Source organism: Lepidochelys kempii, chromosome 15, assembly GCF_965140285.1.
Source record: "Lepidochelys kempii isolate rLepKem1 chromosome 15, rLepKem1.hap1, whole genome shotgun sequence".
Taxonomy (NCBI): Eukaryota; Metazoa; Chordata; order Testudines; family Cheloniidae; genus Lepidochelys; species Lepidochelys kempii.
In genome coordinates, this window is record NC_136394.1 from 31,383,175 (window position 1) to 31,402,680 (window position 19,506).

Sequence of the window (19,506 nt, forward strand, 5' to 3'; positions counted from 1 at the left end):
CCGGGCCGCCTCCCCTGCCTGCCCCGGGCCGCCGCCCCTGCCTGCCCCGGGCCGCCGCCGCTGCCTGCCCCGGGCCGCCTCCCCTGCCTGCCCCGGGCCGCCTCCCCTGCCTGCCCCGGGCCGCCGCCCCTGCCTGCCCCGGGCCGCCGCCCCTGCCTGCCCCGGGCCGCCTCCCCTGCCTGCCCCGGGCCGCCTCCCCTGCCTGCCCCGGGCCGCCGCCGCTGCCTGCCCCGGGCCGCCGCCGCTGCCTGCCCCGGGCCGCCGCCGCTGCCTGCCCCGGGCCGCCTCCCCTGCCTGCCCCGGGCCGCCTCCCCTGCCTGCCCCGGGCCGCCGCCGCTGCCTGCCCCGGGCCGCCGCCCCTGCCTGCCCCGGGCCGCCGCCCCTGCCTGCCCCGGGCCGCCGCCGCTGCCTGCCCCGGGCCGCCTCCCGCGGGGCTGCGGAGCGCTGCGGGGGGAGCTACCTGAGGGAGCCGGGGACGGGTGCACGTGTTCCTGGTCCGCCAGGAGCCAGGCTCCCGCTCCTGGGAGCCGCGTACTGACCCCTTACCCCTTAGCTAACGGATACAGAGCAGGCCCGTAACAATGGGGGTGTCCGGGGCCGAATTAACCTTTTCTGAGCCCCGCTCCGGGGCACGGCGCAGCGGGGAGGCGGGCTTGGTTACCGCCGGAGCCCGGGGCCGGCCAGGGGCAAGGGGCCGTGGCAGGGGCGGCCCCGCTCCGCCCAGCCCAGGGCCAGGGCACTATTTACAAACCAGCCGTTGCCAGGCGCAGGAGGGCCCACCCGGCCCCCTGCTGCCAGCCTGCCCCTTCCCCGCGGGGGTGGGCCCCCCACACAGCCCCGCTGCTGGCGGGGTGAATTCCAGCCGGAGACTACGCAGCCCCCTGGCTGATCCAGCTGGGGCGCTTAGCGATGGAGCTGCTGTGGTGGGGGGGCAGCAGGAGCGGGCAGCCACCCCAAGGAGGCGGCTAGCGTCTGGGACGGGATCGTAGTCAGGGCAGCTAGCCCGTTATCTTTAACGCACTGGGCGTACCAGAGCTGGCGTAGGGCGGCCTCCTCGAGCCGCTCGAAGCGCAGGCGTTCCCCAGACAGCGGGATCGTGGCATCCTTCACGCCGCGTTGCATCGTGTCCCAGGTGCCGGACCAGGGCGTCGGATCAACCAAAGAAGAGACTCCGGCGAGAACTACACTAATAACCCGCCGCCCCGAGCGACATAAGTTACGCTGACCTAGGCGCTGGGGTGGACAGCGCTGTGTCCACACCACCTAGCTACCGCTGCTCATGGGGAGTGGATTAATTAAATCAGCGGGAGAGCTCTCTCCCGTCGGCTTAAAGCGGCTCCACGAGAAAACTTAAAAGAGAGACAGCTGCACCCCGGTGCGCTGTCTAGTGTAGCCGTAGCCTATGTCGGACAGTCCGTCGCAGGTTGGATTCTACGCCACGTTCATCCTGGGTACGGACCTTGCGGAGCTGAATGGGTTGAGACGTAATCAGTGAAGCTTGTAGCCAGGTGTCATTTAGTGGAGTTTTAGGCCTGGTCTACACTAGACAGTGAAGTCAGTTTAACATAAAAACTGCCTCAGGTATTGCCCTCGGTTGGTATCAAACCACCTAGACCGCAACTGTTTAAATCTTGCCTTTGGAACGTACAGTCAGAAGGGAAGAGGAATGACATCTGATAACTAAATCCCCTTGTCCAAGTGGTGGTTGCCAAAGACACAGAGCGTACTGTACCATCAGTACCGGCCCTGAGGATTGTCGCTCTCCAGTGGGTTTCGTACACCGTAAGTGCAGCGATTTAACAAGGTTTCCTTTCCCCATCTGCAGACTTGTCCCTTTTGTGTCATGGGGACAAATTCACTCTTTGCCACCTGCTTCCAAGTGTCGAACTTCTAAGTGCTCTGCTGGCACTAGGGGCGACAGCAATTACCTCTCAGAAAAGCAGACTTGTGCGGCTGGCATGCAGCGTGTGAGCGGCTGAGGAGGGCTTGGGCACAGGCAGGGAAAGCGCTGTATGGCTCCGATGAGATCAAAGCCCCCTAGGAACTGAAAAAAAGGGAAAATGGTGACAGTCCCAGCTGTGCCACTGACTCACGACGTAACCGCAAACCAGTCACAACCGGCGCCGGTGTTTCAGTCCTCTACAAAATGGGGGTGACGCTACTCACCTACCTCCCCTGGGATTAGTGAGCTAACTCAGTGCTCTGAAGTGTGGTAAGCAGGGATTCCAAAGCCCCCCGGCGAGAAGAGGAAGAGGTCACTGCACAAAGCACACCAAAAGGGGAGAGGAGGCGATGCTGGAAAAGCAGACTCAGTAGCCACAAACCCATGGTGCTGTGCAGCAAGGGAAAGGAAGGGCTACACCCTGCTCTGGCAGCCTGCACAGCCACCACTGGGCAGAAGCTAGGGCAGAAATTAGCCCCAGAAATGAGAAGCAGAAACACAAGGGACCCAAGCTGGAAGAAAAGCCAAAGAAATGCAAGGGGGTGGTGGAGTGGAGAGAACTTAGCCTCAAAGAAACAATAGATTGGCTGAGCAGAAGAAACCAAGTGAGAGACCCAGGCACTGGATGGGGAATTGGTAGGAGAATGGGTCCCAGCTAAACATGAGTTAAGGAGGAAGGTGAAGAAGAGAATAAACACCAGAAAAGAGGAACCGGAACTGTCTGCTGCTCCCTAGAAAAGGGGAAATGGGGCACCAGAAGGCGGGGGGGGAACATTTGGAGAAGAAATAAAAAGTGCAGAGGAGGAAAACTCCTTGGAGACCAGAATGCTTTCTGACTGACTCTAATGATTAGTGGTTCCGTTAATTATTTATCGTTTTCAGTCGAAATCAGCCCAGCCAGTTACTGCAGGTTGTGGGCCAGAAGCTCAGCTGGTGTGAAGTGGCATAACTCCACTGTCGTCAATACAGCTATGCTGATTTACACCAGCTGAGGATCCAGCTACGAACACCAAGTGCGCTCTTGCTGCTGCAGTGGAAGGGAACAGCTGTGGGTGATGCACAGAGGGAGAAACTCACTAACACATCAGGTTGGGGGATCCAGAAAAGTTCACCCCATTGTACGTTCCAGGCAGCATTTGGCCATGACCAGAGAGCTGCAGAGTGATAACAGCTTGTTGCCATCAGCCGCTCAGCACAGCACAGCGAGTTTGACTTGACTTGGTGAGCGTTTTCAGAGGGTGCATATCACCAGGCAGCTCTCTTTAGCGCTTGCCATTCCGAGAGGAGGATTTTGGACCAACCATTCTTTCATGTTTGTTTTAGCAAGCACAGGAAATCCTGTTGCTATTAAAAACAACACTCGCTAGAGGCCAGGCAGCACTGTCATTATCACTTACAATAACATCTACAACACTCAGGTTTTTATGGGGGATTTTGCTCATTTCATAGAATCATAGAATCGTAGGACTGGAAGGGACCTTGAGAGGTGATCTAGTCCAGTCCCCTGCACTCACGGCAGGACTCAGTATTAGACCATCCCTGACACGTTTTTGTCTAACCTGCTCTTAAACATCTCCAACGATGGAGATTCCCCCACCTCCCTAGTGTTTCCTAATGTCCAACCTAAACCACCCTTGCTGCATTTTAAGCCCATTGCTTCTTGTCCTCTCCTCAGCGGTTAAGAAGAACAATTTTTCTCTCTCCTCCTTGTAACAACCTTTTATGTACTTGAAAACTGTTACCATGTCCCCTCTCGGTCTTTTCTTCTCCAGACTAAACAAACCCAGTTTTTTTCAATTTTCCCTCACAGCTCATGTTTTCTAGACCTTTGATAATTTTTGTTGCTCTTCTCTGGACTTTTTCCAATTTGTTCACATCTTTTCCCCACAGCACAGAGCAAACCCCACCCTCAAACCCCAACCATCTGCAGAATCACCGCCTCCCTCCCCAAACGTCCAGCACTGAAGCTCACAGCATTGAGCAGTTTAAACAGGGTGAGAAAGTTAGAGGGGCTAGGAAGTGCCCCGACAACAATGCAGTGCAGAACAGGCTCCGAGGCTGCAGTAGTTGTCTGATTTTTTGTATTGATTTATTTTGCATCACAATGTACAGGACAGCCAATAAATGTGCAATATACAAGGAAAGTGCCGAGAAAGGGGATGCGAGAGAGAGGAGAGATGGGGGCTGTTCACAAAAAGTAGCAGGGGTGTCGAGGTGCTACATGGCCCAGGATTGTTAGCTAGCAGGGAGCATGCTCAGTTCGAAGGAGCGTCAGGGGGGGTGAAGCAGCCTTTCTGATCCCACTGCATGTCCCTGATGCGACGGATAGACTGGACCTGGGGCTGGAAGGCAGACCATTCATTCCAGTGTCTGAAGTCTCCTTTCTCAAACAGATACTGGTAGCCTCGGTAGCCAGGATACTGGTATCCAACCCAGCTTTAGGGAAAGCCAAAATAAAGCATCTCAGAGATGTAGGATATTACAGGCCACACAGGTGCTGGGGCTCAGCTGGATCAGTGGGCCAGTATTTAAATAAGAAGACGTCAGGTGTAGGTCTATTGCCACAAAATATCAGGGCCTTAGCCCCCCTGGCCCTTGCATGGTGGGCAGCATGGAGCGCCAGGCTGTAGAGCCAGTGTGAGCAAAGGCCACATGTGGTACGTGTTTCACATGAAGCATTCGAACATATGAATTTTCACCCACCAGTGGGCTTTGCTCACACTTGTGTGACAGTCTAGTGTCCTGCACTGCCCATGTGAGGGCACTGCCCTCTGCTAGAGGATCCCCTCACACGCCTCTCTCCTGTTCCTAGGCAGGAGAACCGTGGCTGTCATGCTCTCAGTAATGCAGAGCAGGGGTGCCCGGTGCACCCTGCCCTGAGCAGCCTCCTCTGCTCTCCTGGCTCAGCTGTGCCCGGACAGGGCTATGCGGTCAGAAAGCCCTGCGTTCAGCATGGCCTGGCACTGAGGGTCCTGCCCCTTGCAGGATTGGGAATGCTTATTGACTCTGGAACCAGTTGCCCACCTGGCCTTCCCGGTGGTTGTGGGAGGATATAGGCCTGCTCTTGGCACCACATCCCTTTCCAGACTGTACAGGGATTTCCCCAAAGCTAAGAGGAGAGGCTTGCCTGCCGGGGGCCCAGTGTGAGTCACTGGCCCTTCCTGGCAGCAGGGAAACCCGTCAAAGGATTCTTCTGTTGGTTCTAACATACGATGAGCAAACAGAGGCTGGGAGATTGGATGTGGATCCCCCACGCCACGCTCCTGGGGCCTGTGTGGGGCAGAGGGGGAGTGTGTCTGCTTACGTTCCACTGGACACTTTCACACTTCCCACCCGGTCACAGAAGCCGTGAGCCCAGAGGCTGGGCACGTCATCTTCCTGGATTTCCATCTTGTTGCCCTTGAAGTCAGCAGATTCAAAGAGGGAGATTTTATAGCCATCAGCCACCTGGGGAATACAGCAGGGTAGAACCAGCTCACCAGGCTGATCCACGCTCACTTGCCAAAACACCAGTGGCCTCAAGCCCTTCTGATCCCAGACGTAACCACGGGGGCTCAGAGCCCAGCATAGGGCAGCTGGACTAGCAGCCAGGCAGCAGCCATAGAAATGACTTACATGGTCCAAAGCCCAACACGCAGGGGTTTGTCATGGGAAGGGGAGCCTCCTTGCTCCAAAGCCGAGGGGGACGGGTGGGAACGGCTATCCACCCTGGGGAGGGGAGCTGTGGGGAGCGCTGCTACCCAAGCTGGGGAGAGGGGGAGCTACCTTCACTTGTAGCAGAGAAGATGGACCTGTGCTCCCCACACCTCCTTGCTTTAGCCCCTGCCTGCATTGAACAGGTTATGAAGTGAGCAGCTTCGTGACCACACCAAACAACAATGATCTGAAAGTGCCAGAGGCCAGTTTGGCCGCAGGTGCCAGCTGATCACCCACAGGGGCCGAGGAGCAGTCCTCCCCCTCCCCGGCCCTGCAGCACGGTTCACTGGCCCAGGTGCGTTTCAAGGCTGTGCACCTCCAGGAGGTGGGCTGCTGGGTTGCACAGGCTAAGCTTTCCTCCTAGTGGCAGAGCCGTTATCCCCGACAGCTGTGGGGCACAGCTGTGATAGGGGGTCCCGCTCACCAGCATGAGAACCCAGCCACCCCCACAGGGCATCTCCAGAGCCCATGCATGTTTTCTTTGCACTCCTGAAAGCAGCCCAGTTGGACTCCAGTTCCAGAGTCTCTCTTACCATCTTGATGGGACGCATGGACCTGAAGCAGTCGCTCCTGTAGCTGCTGGACCAGGTATCCCAGCGAGGATACTCGCCCTGCTCCAAGATGAACATCTCTCCGCGCAGGTTGGACTGCTCAAAGGCCACCCAGCTGGGGAGAGGGGTGGGGGAAGAACATGAGGAAGGCAGCAGAGGGCAGGCCCAGAGCTACACACAAGAGACAGGTTAGAAATAACTATGGTGCTGTCTCGTCTCCTGCAGTGGGTCCTGGGTTCAGACTCGATCGCCAGCCAGCAGCTGAGCTCGCCTGGGAATTCCTAATCTTCCCGCTTCCCTGCCTCCATCTCTTCTCTTGCCTGCGTGCCTAAAGGACATGCTCACACAGGTGTCAAAATAACCAAGAACTAGCCATGCACCCAGTGGGATGTCCAGGGTGCCAGAGACACGCAGCACGCTGCGATAGAACTGGGAGGGACTGCCGCAGGGCCCGCTGCCAGGGATGGTGCCCACGGTGGCACTTCCCTAGCCTTTGTTACAGGCACGGACTTTACAGCCTCTCTTCCATGATGTCAGCAGCCGTTGCTTCTGCGGGCCCAGGAGGGTGGAACTCAGCCCATGTCAGTCAGCAGGAAGTATCAGCATATTGCGAGCTGATAAATGACCCAAGTGTCTCTACCCACCCTCCCTCTTGCACTGCTCCGCACGGGAGGCCAAGTGTCTAGGCAGTGGTTCCCACTGGCCGCGGTTCGCCGCTCCAGGCCAATGGGAGCTGCAGGAAGCGGCGCGGGCCAAGGGATGTGCTGGCCGCCCGTCCCTCAGCCCTCATTGGCCTGGAGCGGTGAACTGTGGCCAGTGGGAGCCGCGATCGGCCGAACCTGTGGACGCGGCAGGTAAACAAACCGGCCCGGCGCGCCAGGGGCTTTCCCTGAACAAGCAGTGGACCACGGCTGAAAACCACTGGTCTAGGGGCTGTGTAATCCTGGCTGCCTTGTGTGATTTACTGTGCCAGTGGCCATCAGACCAGGCACGTGTCTGGATGCCAGGACACAGCAGCTCCTGGCCTGTTCCGCTGACATAACACATTTTGAATAACATGAAACAGCCCAGGGCTGTTACTGCCACTGGCCGTCTACATTTCGTGATCCCAAGGCTCAAGGCTCACAGTGCTCGTACGCGGGCACCTATCTATGGATTTGGGGGCTGAATTGCAAACAGCTCCATTTACACCTTTCTTACAGCTCCCCCGCACGTCCCATCTTACCCTTCCTAGCTCTGCTTTATTCCCACCCAGTTCTATTTGGGGCTCTTCCGTCCAGGCTGATTCCCCCCTCGCAGGCTGGGAAGGACCATTTAAGCTGTCACTGTGCAGTCTGCTTCCTGAGGCCCACACACTGGGACAGCTCCATCCCCACGGTGGATGGTGCGTGGTCAGGCCGGCTGCTTGGTTTTCACCATTGCATTTCACTTTCCCAGGGACGCAGGTTGCAATTGAAAGTGCTCTTGGTACGCGCTCAGCTGACTCTCCTGGATCTAACTGGAGTCTGCAAAGCACTTTGTCTTCATCGGTTAGTGATACACAGGGCCCGGCTGTACCTCCTCAGCTGGCTCTCCTGGATCTTGGCTTTCACCATTGCGTTTCACTTTCTCTTCATTTTACCTGAGGAGCTATCCACAGCTTCCCTAGCACGGCACACAGCTCCTCCCACCCCAGTTCCTCCTGCTCCCCACAAGCCCCCTGCAGAAGATCTGCTGAGCTGCTCAACTCCTGCCCAGACATAACAGCTGCTGCAACACTTCGGTCCGTTCATTAACTGCTCCTCAGAACTCCATCAAAAGACCTGGGAGATGCTGGCCACAGTCCATGGGTGATGTAGCCATCTTCACCCCGAGGCCATGCCAACTCAGCATGTCTCCCCCAGCCGCGCAGAACCTGTGGCAGCTATGGTTTGTGCACTGGTGCAGGTGAAATCACTGGGTTGGGTCGTGCTGGGGCACTGGGAGTTTTGTGGCTCCAGGGAGCTGATAAAGAGCAGGCTTAATACAGCGTCAGGCATCATTACAGACTGTTGCTTTTATACTGTCTGAATCTCGAGTCATTCATGACAACCAAACAGATACTGGGCCAGCTTCACTGGTACACTAATCTGCTTTGTGTTGCTCAATATGGCTGTGGGCTCTAGTCTCTGTAGGTCAGGTCTGTAGTTCCTAAGGCCATGTCTGAAGCAAATCGGCAGTGATGCATTCCTTTGCTATTCTCATGAAATACTGGTGTTCAGGGGCTCTCCTGCCTTTCCAAAACAAGCACCAGACACTCTGCACCCGCTTTTCCACCTCTGGTTTGCATCCTGCCTAGTCATAATCCTGCTTTAGCCTAGAGTTTTGTAACCTCCAAAATGTCCATGGTGTTCAGGTTACAGCTTAATCTTAATGCTTCTTCCCCTGCTTGTCCAGTACAACAATAACGACACTGAGCATTGACACAGCACTTTACATCTTCAGAGGAGGGATAAATTCATCATGTGTGTTATATCTGTCAATCAAAGTACGCGAATCAAAGGTCATGCCAGTGTCAGCCAAAAACCGACTCCTAATGCCTCTTGTCTCCTATTGGGGTCTCCTCTTCCTCTGTACAATATTGTACATCCCAGACTGCCTCACTGAAACCAAAACACCCTTCCAATGGCATTGCTTGGGGTGATCACAGTCTGTGTCAGCTGAAGTCCCTATGCTCCTTTAATAACAAGATCAACCATCTGTAGAGTTAGCGACTGGCGTTCACCGAAAGGTTACTGCAATTCCCGTGACTTCCACCTATTCATCCTTCCTTCACTGCTGCTTTTAACATTACATGTGGGGCTGCCCTGAGGCCTTCCCCTTCCACGCCCACACTAGCTTGGTGTTGCCTCTCTTACAGGCTGGGTGAGCAGCTATTCCAAGAACTTGGGTAGTTTTGCCTTGGCTTACCCTACATTTACAGCGTTCTTTCATTTTATGGCTAATCTTCCCAGGGTACCAGCACCTGATGGCAATGTTCCCCTTGCTTTCTTTTTGTTGCCAGTGCTCTTTGTTTTACAAATGGAACCTAATAGCTTCTCAGACGACCAGTTGGACTCCCTTTTCTTAGTCATTAGGAATCATAGACAAAGGCCACTCCACATTCATATCTCTCTTTAAGATGCCAGCTTTAATGTCTGCCAATGTGGCAGCTAAATTCACCATCTCTGCACAGCCTGGCACCACCACTCTCTACTGGCTCAGTGCTTCTCACCCCAGAAATGTTATCCCACGCTTCTGGCACCCTCTGAGCTTGCAGGAGGATCTGGTCCCCGTGGCTAGGGGGCCAGTTCCCTGTTGGGAGAGAGGACGAGAGGGCCAGCACATGCCATGCAGAGCTCCAGGACACAGCGATGGAGCAGTTCCATGCCTGGATCTCCCCTGCGTTGCATCTGGTGTCATCAGTTCCCCCTGCCTGGTGAGTGTAACCTGCTACCAAATGAGAAAGGTGCTGGGTCACCGCGAACTAGACGTGCCTCCAGGGAACTCAACCTTTCCTGTTCAGGCTGTCCCTCAAGGTCACTTGCAGGAATCAATCCAAACCATTCCCTGGTGGGCACTGAGCGGTTTGCCTTGACCCAGCTTCATAATACTCTTGGAGTTCACAGGGATACTAAAGGGTAATGCAGTATTAATAACAAAAATGACGACATAGTAATGTCCCCTCCTAACTCCTCACATTTCAGGTGACAACTAGTGCTGCTGTAAAACTGCCAGCAGGGAAGGCTCTGTGGTGCTGAATGCCTGAATCCCCCAAGTTAAGCACCACCTAATGCCGCTGGGCAGAGGCAGTCTGCAGTCTTGGTTAACCTTTGGCAGAGGGACGTGACTAGGGAGGTGGTGGAATCTCCTTCCTTAGATGTTTTTAAGGTCAGGCTTGACAAAGCCCTGGCTGGGATGATTTGGAGATTGGGGATTGGTCCTGCTTTGAGCAGGGGGTTGGACTAGATGACCTCCTGAGGTCCCTTCCAACCCTGATATTCTCTGATTCTCTGATTCTATGACTGTCCCTCTAAAATACAATGGATGGTAGTAAAGCCGTGGGGGTCTGGGCCGCATGCTTGCCCCTTTCTCTGGAATAGCTTCTTTCAACCTCTGGTGAGTTGCACAGTTCTCTGTGTAGAAGGGACCATTTCCCTTTTCTGCAGGGTACATTTTTTGTCCTTTCTGACCGAGACTCACTCCAGACGACTCTGAGCCCGTCAGGAACTCCATTCCCCAGGGATGACCCTGCACACCTTCATTTCTTTGCACAAGAGCTGTTTGGATTATAGACACACACAGACGTGTCTGAAAGCCCCCAAGTCCAGGGTCTGTCTCCTACATTATTTCCTGGTTCAAAGGTAATTTTAAAAAAAAGATTCCTTGGGGGAGCACTCGTTTTCACTATATGAAAGCACAGAGCAAACAGCCAGGATTTGCAGCTGCAAAATACACCCCAGCACACACCCACACGCCCCCCAGTTCCACTGCTACAGACTAGGGCAAATCTGACTTCCTAAAAAGCTGAATAGCCTCCATTTTGGGTGGCACCTTCAGGGGGACTGATTTTTCAGGAAGCGCTGAGCATCCACCCTCTGAAAGTCAGGCCTAGGAAGCTGTTTCAGGCCAGGCATCCTAAATCACCAGCCACTTCTGACAGTCTTGGCCTCCAAGTCCTGCCCTGCCTTGGCCTGTGCTACCTGATCTGGCTCCAGGAACTGCATAGTGTTGTATTTAAGAGGTTAATTATAATGGCAGGTTGTGGCAATGTTAAATGTGGCTTGATGCAGTGGATACAGTCTGACTCCAAAGATCCCAGGTGCTCAGTTCCCAGCAGCGGACGATAACACTGCATAGACTCTTTATACCCGTGAATGGAAGTCAGCGGCAGGGCTATGAGCACTTAACTGTGCCTCCTAGCACAGTGGCTGCCTTTTGAACCCTGCCATTAACGCTGCCTGCCTGACCCCTCTGAGAGCCTCTCTTGTGTCTCCTGCCCTGGCTGCGTCACTTACGGTCCAGTGCTGACAATGACGCTGCGCACCCGGTCGAACCCACGGTCGCCTAGGTTCAGGCACTCGTTTGTGAACTCCATCTTCCTGCCCTGGAAATTCTCCTGCTCAAAGATGACGATCTGCAGGGAGCCAGAGGAAAAGGGTTCAGAACTGGCAAGAGAAATAGCCGCCCACTGGGGGTTAGCGGCAGGTAGCGGTCTCTGGCTGGCTCTCCCACAGCTGCTGCGTGGCCATCAGCGTCAGCTCCCCCCCGGCGTCAGCCAAATGCCAGGACATACGGGAACAGCTGCAGCACGGCCCGCATGTTCTACCTGGATGGAGCTTGTGCACTGAGCCCCTGGAGCAGGTGCAAGCCACCACTACCTAACTGCGCTCCCTCGGGTCGGCCCCGAGAAGCTCAGCAGCATGGTGTCTGCAACATTTGGCAGCTGTCAGAGGCTTAAGGATTTTCTATCGTGTCAGTCCTGTTTTGAATTGCTCTCTCTTGCCGCAGGGTGGGCTATGGCTTCTGTTTTTTTCCCTGACTACTTACAACCATTCAGCTTAACCCTGTGATATTTCAGGGACCTGAAGAGATGTGGTGGGACTTCCAGTGAGTCTCAGTTAGGAAGCCCCATCCCACCCCAGCTCACTCTGACCCAATGCCCTGGGACCGGGCTCCAGTAGTTCTGTGACGGGCTCCCAGTTAGCTCCCAGTTAGAGCTCCCTGCTCTTTGTGCCAGGCTGGCAGCCAGTTTGCAAATGGCCTCAAACCAGACTCTAGCTTTGCACCTGAAACATGGCGTGTCCCTGTGTTAATGCCCCTGAAGGGGGGTGCATGGCACAGCCACAGAGTGGGGACTGGGGCTGAGCTACGCAATGACATACCCAGGCCAGGGAAAAGGGCAATTCTGTAAGGTCCCTCACTTTCACAGCGTGGATTTTGCAACTGCAAAATCAGAAGCTGCACCTAAAGCTGTGGCCTTTGCTGTCTGGAGGTGGCGGGAGTGGACTGGCAAGGACGGCTTTCCTCCCCATTCCTCCCATGGAGTCAGCACAGCTCAGGTTCTTTCAGAGCACACCACTGCCATCGGCCCTTCCAGGAAAGGATCCTAGGGCCAGAGTGCCAGGTGGTTTAGACACCAGCCAGCCCCTTCTGGAGCTGGGGAAGAGCAGCTGCAGCTCACAGCCCCCAGCACCAGCTTGAGAACTTCTGCCCTGCTCCTAAGCCCCTGTCTTGTATTTTTCTAGCAGCAGGAGCAGGAGAGAGTGGTGCGAAGCATCAGACCCCAAGACCACGACTTGGGGCAGAGCAGCCGGAACCATTCCCTATGCAGGCCACTATTCAGCCTCTAGGGAGAGATGGCAAAAGCACTACAAGACAGGCTGGATGGGCTGATTCTGCCTCTGCCCCTGGGGCAGAGAAGGAGGGAACTCATGGCTTCGCCCCTTCTCTAACTTCTGTGATTCCCACACGGCCGCTCCTCTGCGGGTGTTCTGGACACCTATTTGCTGGGATTTGGTGCTTCACAGAAGGCCTGGTGGGAATCCACGTAATCGTTTATGGGCTGCTCTGAGGAGGATTTGGCTGCAAATGCAAGGCAAGGGACAGTGCAGAGAGCCCGCTTGCCAGGGCCTGCTCAGGGGAACTGCACTGCCCCCTGAGAGGAGAAGTCCTGTCCTAGTGGGGTCCAGAGGCCTGGGCAACTGGGGCCCAGGCCTGATGCTCCAGAGCGAAGACCTTGCTCTTTAGCCTGACACATTCCCCAGCCGTCCATGGCACCTTGCTACTGAGATGCTTCCCTACTGCCTGGGGCCAGAGGCTGTCTTGTACCTGCCCCACCGCACCGACCATGGGCTGGTCATCCCAAGGGGCTTACCCTGAAAGCTTTCCTGGAAGGCTGCTCAGCCTTAGTGTTTGAAGCAGGAGTGTGGTCTGGAGAGGGGGCTGGGGCCAGGGCTCCCTGTTCCTTGTCATCAGCAGCCTGGCTGGCAGCAACAGTTCTCATGGTCTCCGACATTGCTGTGGTCAGCTCAGGTCAAAGAGGGGCACTGAAAGGAGACATCATTTGCAGGTTAGTGCGTATGTCACAAAAACAACCCCCAGCCCGAGGCCCCAGCAGAGGGTTGTTCTCTCCTCCCTTGGGCTGCTCTGTCCACTGCACAGTCAGCTTGCAGCTAGCCCAGAGAGCCATCAATGGTCCTTCACACCCAATGGATTGCTGTCATCCCCTTTGACTGCCTCAGCCCCCCTGCCCTCAGGGGCGGGGTGGGTGCCTTGCGCTGGCGGCTATGCAACCCCAGGCCCACACTGCCTCCTTGCCCCTCTTTAGCTGTTTGCTGCTTTTGCAGTTGGCTGGCAGGGAATAACTGGAGCTGGGTGGGTGTTGAGATAATGGATTCCCATGCCCTGCCCAGGCCCCTTTGGGGTCACTGTCTGCACATAGCCCGGAGCGGGGGTCTCCTGCCAGGGGCCAGCGCTTGTGGGAATGCAGTCTGAAGGGTGTGCTGGGGCAGGGCAAATGCTCAGCACAAAGACAACCCAGGAATCCGGAACCTAATCGTTAGGGGCAGCCAGTCAGAGAGCAGAAAGATCCCAAGGACATAGGGAGCTAATTGCAGTTGAATTTCCAATAGCCGCCACAACCTGTCTGGGAATTGTGAGTGTGCTGCACAGATGGAGCGTGGCCCATGGTGGATTTGTGGGGAGAATGGGGCACAGCTCCTGGCACCTCGCCAGTGGGGCACGCCATGATACGGCCAAGGGCACCATGCCCTACGACCCACAGCCCCTGCTCTAGTAGTCACAGCAAGGGGAGGGGGCACGTCTGCCTCCACTGACCCTCCCCAGCACGTGCTCGGAACACCTGGCAAAGTGCACATCTGCCCAGATGTGTCCAGGACCTGGAGACACCTGCTCCCACCTCTGTTCCCACCTGACTAGTCAGACAGCTCTGCCACGCTTTCTCCCCCATCAGTCTCCACACGCAACTCCTGTCTCGTTTAGAGAACTTGGAGTCTGCAGGCATGGGGGTGTGAGCGTGGGCCCGTGCCACGGCTGCTCAGCGAAGATGTGATACCACTCTCAATCCCTCTGTCTCACTGAGAAACTGGCCCTGCCATCCCTTGGCCAGGGTCTGTCCCTGCTCCCTGGGCCAGGCCCTCTGCCCTGCCAGCCCTTTGCCATAGTCTGTCCCTGCTCCGGGGTGGGCTCTCTGCCCTGCCATCCCTTGGCCAGGGTCTGTCCCTGCGCCCTGGGCCAGGCCCTCTGCCCTACCAGCCCTTTGCCATAGTCTGTCCCTGCTCCGGGGTGGGCTCTCTGCCCTGCCGTCCCTTGGCCAGGGTCTATCCCTGCTCCCTGGGCCAGGCCCTCTGCCCTACCAGCCCTTTGCCATAGTCTGTCCCTGCTCCGGGGTGGGCTCTCTGCCCTGCCGTCCCTTGGCCAGGGTCTGTCCCTGCTCCCTGGGCCAGGCCCTCTGCCCTGCCAGCCCTTTGCCATAGTCTGTCCCTGCTCCGGGGTGGGCTCTCTGCCCTGCCGTCCCTTGGCCAGGGTCTGTCCCTGCGCCCTGGGCCAGGCCCTCTGCCCTGCCAGCTGTTTGCCCAGGGTACTTTGTCTTCTTACCTGGGCAGCTGCTGCTTCTTGGTGGAATGAGCAGGAATGTGTTTTGGGGTCCAGTGAAGCCCCCACTTTATAGCCTGGCAAGGACAGAGCCCCGGGCCGGCGCACAATGGAAGTGCGAGCTCATCAGTGTCTGCCCTGATGCTCACAGTCATCACATCTTGCAATGTGGTCAATGAGCTGGAAACCTCTGTCAGGCCCATGCAGAGCCGCTGAACCCAGCACTTTCCATTGTGAGCCCGGGGCACAACAGAAAGGCCTGACAGGGCTGCTTTCCCACCCCACATGGAGCCTGGCTGCTGGGAGTGCAGACACCCAGCCAGGGCACATGCAGAGCTGTGCCCAGACCCAGACCCCACATCTCTGCCTCCTCCCAGGCCCCCTAAAAGCTTGGCCTGCTGCTCTAGGCTCCTCTGAGAGGCATGGGTCCCCAGGGCCTGCTGCCCTCCCTCCCAGGCCCGGGCTGCTCCAGGGCCCAAATGGCCACAGCTCCATTGCAGGGCAGATGCGCAGGTGGGCCTGGAGCAGGAGGACCCTGGCTGGGCCAATCTAGGGCTGATGGCCCTGCAGGAATCCTCCAGCCCCCTCGCTCAGAGGGTTAACCTCATTCGGGGATGGTCAGAGAGTGGGCGGTGTGGGGCCTGGGGCAGCCTGTGAGTCAGCCACTCCCCTAAGGAACCTCCTAGGGCTCTCCCAGCCCCTGCTTGGTGTGCTTGGGGATGCACCCCCCATTGCCCATCACCCCTCCAGTAACCAGCCCTCCCAGAAACCCCTCCCTGCCACCTTCACAATGCAATAGCCAGGCTGGACTTGGCACATGCTGGGCCACGGGCCTCTGTGTGGGAGCCAGGGGCCTCCCATGGGGAGGGACAATTGGATATGGGGCACTGATGGGTTGGGGAGAGGCCCTGAAACCCCCTCCTGGGGGGCACATTGCACCCCTTTGCAGGCTCAGCCTGTGCCTCTCTCTCACTGAACAGGTGGGCCGGGGCTCCACTCCCACCGCCACACCAGCCCCGGGACCGCTCCAACTGGACAAATCCCGACAGCCCAACCTTTGTTTGCTTTCCTCTCTATCCATGGCCTCGCAGGCTGCGGCCAAGGTCCAGCTGGGAGAACGGGGTACTTACGCCCTCCAGTCCCTGTAGTGCTCGAGCCCCTCACAGCATCGAGCGATATTACCCTCCCCACACCCTGTGCGCCAGGGCAGGGCTGTTATCCCTAAGATACCGATGGGAATGGAGGCCCAGGGAGACTACCTGGCCTGTCCAAGGTCACACAGGAAGCCTGTCGCTGAGAAAGAAATCAAACGTAGGGGTCCTGAGTTCAGAGATCTATCAGCTAGGCTGTCCTTCATCCCTCATAACCAGACAACACAATCCTTTCAGTCCTGGCAATGTCTGCTGGGGCCCTGTTCTTCATACCTGGATGTCAGTGACAAGGGTCTGTCCATCACCACCTGCTGAGCGATCGACCCCTTTGTCATGCTGGAAATTTCCTTTCTCCTGCTAGTACTGAAAGCACCTTCTCGGCCTGATTCCTGGTCACGAGTGCTTGGGCCAGGCCTGTGGGCCTTTTCCACATTAAAGGCCATTTCAGAAAGCCAGACGGCCCCTTCATAATCATCTAGTTTGGCCTCCTGTACAACACAGGCCATAGAACTTGCCTGAATTAATTCCTGGTTCACATCCGCTGTGGTTGAACTAGAGCAGATCTATCAGAAGAACATCTGATCCCTCGATTTAAAAATGGCCAGTGATGGAGAACCCTCTGAGAAGCTGTTGCAAGGGTTAATTATCCTCATGGTTCAAAATTTGCAGTTGAATTTATCTAGCTTCAGTTTCCGACACTGACTCATGTGAGACCTTTATCTGCTCGATCAGTGGTTCCCAAGCCTTTTGCTAAGGCAACCTATCGACAACATTTTGTCTCTTTTGGGGACCCACCAGCCCTTCTCAGCCCTCCAGACCCCTGCTCCCACCTCCCTGCGTCCTCCTCCCCAGGCCACGTGAGCACCCAAGGCCCCTGCTCAGTTTATGATCTCATCAAAAAAAGATGTCCTGTTAGTTTGACAAGAGCTCTTTCCCACAGACTCATGATGAATGGTGTCAGATCCTTGGCACCACCACAATGGATTCGTGTGCTCTCAGCTTCCAGGGCCCAGGTCTGGCCTCTGCCTCTGGGTCTCCAGGCACGCTCTCGGGTGCAGATCCTCCTTCCGGCACCCCCTTCTGAGTACTGAGAGCCTGCAGTCCACCTGCGTAGCCTCTGAGATTAGCACCATCTCCCTCAGACACCCCAGCTGCGTGCACATCTCCCTTTCCAGAGCTCCAGCCCTGTGGCACCCTGGGTCACACCGTTCACCGCCTCAGGGACATGTGATAGCTGAAACGAACAGACAAAGGCTTTACAAATATTTCCAACACATTCACCCTTTTCTTTCCCTTTGCAGAAGAGATACACAGATCCAGAGAATGACACACCTACACGCCCTTCCTTGTCTCAATTTCCTCACTATTCCTGAGTGGTTTGGGGGATTTGGTCAGAGTCGTCTAGTGAGCCCCTCATAGCTCATGGCTTCTCTTCCAGTCTTAAAGTCTCTCTCTGACCCCTGCAGTCAGCATCCTTCCACTCTCCCAAATAGCCTTTCCTTTTGTAACATCCAGACCCCAATCAAAGGTGATCAAAGTCCCACACCAGGTGACCTGTTGCCTGGTTACTAGCTCACTTGGCAGAACCAGCTTTCAGAGTAGCAGCCTTGTTAGTCTGTATTCGCAAAAAGAAAAGGAGTACTAGTGGCACCTTAGAGACTAACCACTTTATTTGAGCATGAGCTTTCGTGAGCTACAGCTCACTTCATCAGATGCATTCAGTGGAAAATACAGTGAGGAGATTTATATACACACAGAACATGAAAAAATGGGTGTTATCATACATACTGTAAGGAGAGTGATCACTTAAGATGAGCTATTACCAGCAGGAGAGCGGGGGGTGGGGAGGAAGAAAATGATTTTAACAATTTCCATCCCAACATCAACCTCAGCCTGGACCAGTCCACACAAGAGATCCACTTCCTGGACACTACGGTGCTAATAAACGATGGTCACATAAACACCACCCTATACTGGAAACCTACTGACCGCTATTCCTACCTACATGCCTCCAGCTTTCACCCTGACCACACTACACGATCCATTGTCTACAGCCAAGCTCTACGATACAACCGCATTTGCTCCAACCCCTCCGACAGAGACAAACGCCTACAAGATCTCTATCAAGCGTTCTTAACAACTACAATACCCACCTGCTGAAGTGAAGAAACAAATTGACAGAGCCAGAAGAGTACCCAGAAGTCACTACTACAGGACAGGCCCAACAAAGATAATAACAGAACGCCACTAGCCGTCACCTTCAGCCCCCAACTAAAACCTCTCCAATGCATCATCAAGGATCTACAACCTATCCTGAGGGACGACCCATCACTCTCACAAATCTTGGGAGACAGGCCAGTTGTTGCCTACAGACATCCCCCCAACCTGAAGTAAATACTCACCAGCAACCACACACCACACAACAGAACCACTAACCCAGGAACTTATCCTTTCAACAAAGCCCGTTGCCAACTGTGTCCACATATCTATTCAGGGGACACCATCACAGGGCCTAATCACATCAGCCACGCTATCAGAAGCTCGTTCACCTGCACATCTACCAATGTGATATATGCCATCAATTGCCAGCAATGCCCCTCTGCCATGTACACTGTTCAAACTGGACAGTCTCTACGTAAAAGAATAAATGGACACAAATCAGATGTCAAGAATTATAACATTCATAAACCAGTCGGAGAACACTTCAATCTCTCTGGTCACTCGATCTCAGACCTAAAGGTCACAATATTAAAACAAAAAGACTTCAAAAACAGACTCCAACGAGAGACTGCTGAATTGGAATTAATTTGCAAACTGGATACAATTAATTTAGGCTTGAATAGAGACTGGGAATGGATGGGTCATTACACAAAGTAAAACTATTTCCCCATGTTTATTTCCACACACACACACACCCCACCCCCACCCCGCTCCTCGGAAGTTCCTGTTAACTGCTGGAAATGGCCCACCTTGATTATCACTACAAAAGGTTTTCTCCTCCCCCGCCTCCCCACCTGCTCTCCTGCTGGTAATAGCTCATCTTAAGTGATCACTCTCTTTACAGTGTGTATGATAACATCCATTTTTTCATGTTCTGTGTGTATATAAATCTCCTCACTGTATTTTCCACTGAATGCATCCGATGAAGTGAGCTGTAGCTCATGAAAGCTTATGCTCAAATAAATTGGTTAGTCTCTAAGGTGCCACTAGTACTCCTTTTCTTTTGGCAGAACCAGTTTTCTTGGTTTGGTCACCTTCTTTAGCACAGCCATTGTACTGCTCAGTTAGAGCTTTTCAAATGGCTATGAGTCTTGATAGTCCACTCCTCCAGCCCAGACATGGCTATGTGACACACTCATCAGTCTACTGATCACCTATTCCCCACTTCCAGTGAGTGACTTTGGAAAGAAGTTAACCCCTTTCACTAACAAGCAGCACAAGATTAAACAGGTAAATGGAGTCACACACATTATTTAATTAAAATAATGCAGAAATCTCCCATATTCTTCACACCTGGCATTAATTATACTACTCTCCTTTAATTCTTTATTAC

At 55.1% G+C, this 19,506-nt stretch overlaps 1 protein-coding gene across 2 annotated transcripts in view; it reads right to left on the reverse strand.

Annotated features, from left to right (window-relative positions):
* Nucleotides 1–4,015: 4,015 nt before the first annotated feature.
* Nucleotides 4,016–19,506, reverse strand: part of CRYBB1 (crystallin beta B1) — a 30,960-nt gene continuing 15,469 nt past the window's right edge. The window contains exons 3-8 of one of the 2 annotated variants that reach the window (XM_073313717.2): nucleotides 16,227–17,187; nucleotides 13,064–13,235; nucleotides 11,205–11,323; nucleotides 6,172–6,304; nucleotides 5,247–5,389; nucleotides 4,016–4,378 (exon numbers count right to left, since the gene is read on the reverse strand). In XM_073313717.2, the coding sequence (XP_073169818.1) occupies nucleotides 4,198–4,378; nucleotides 5,247–5,389; nucleotides 6,172–6,304; nucleotides 11,205–11,323; nucleotides 13,064–13,204 (717 nt within the window). In that variant the 5' untranslated portion in view covers nucleotides 13,205–13,235; nucleotides 16,227–17,187 and the 3' untranslated portion in view covers nucleotides 4,016–4,197. Of the gene's footprint in view, nucleotides 4,379–5,246; nucleotides 5,390–6,171; nucleotides 6,305–11,204; nucleotides 11,324–13,063; nucleotides 17,188–19,506 lie in introns of both variants that reach the window. The other variant, XM_078848980.1, reaches the window with a different exon arrangement.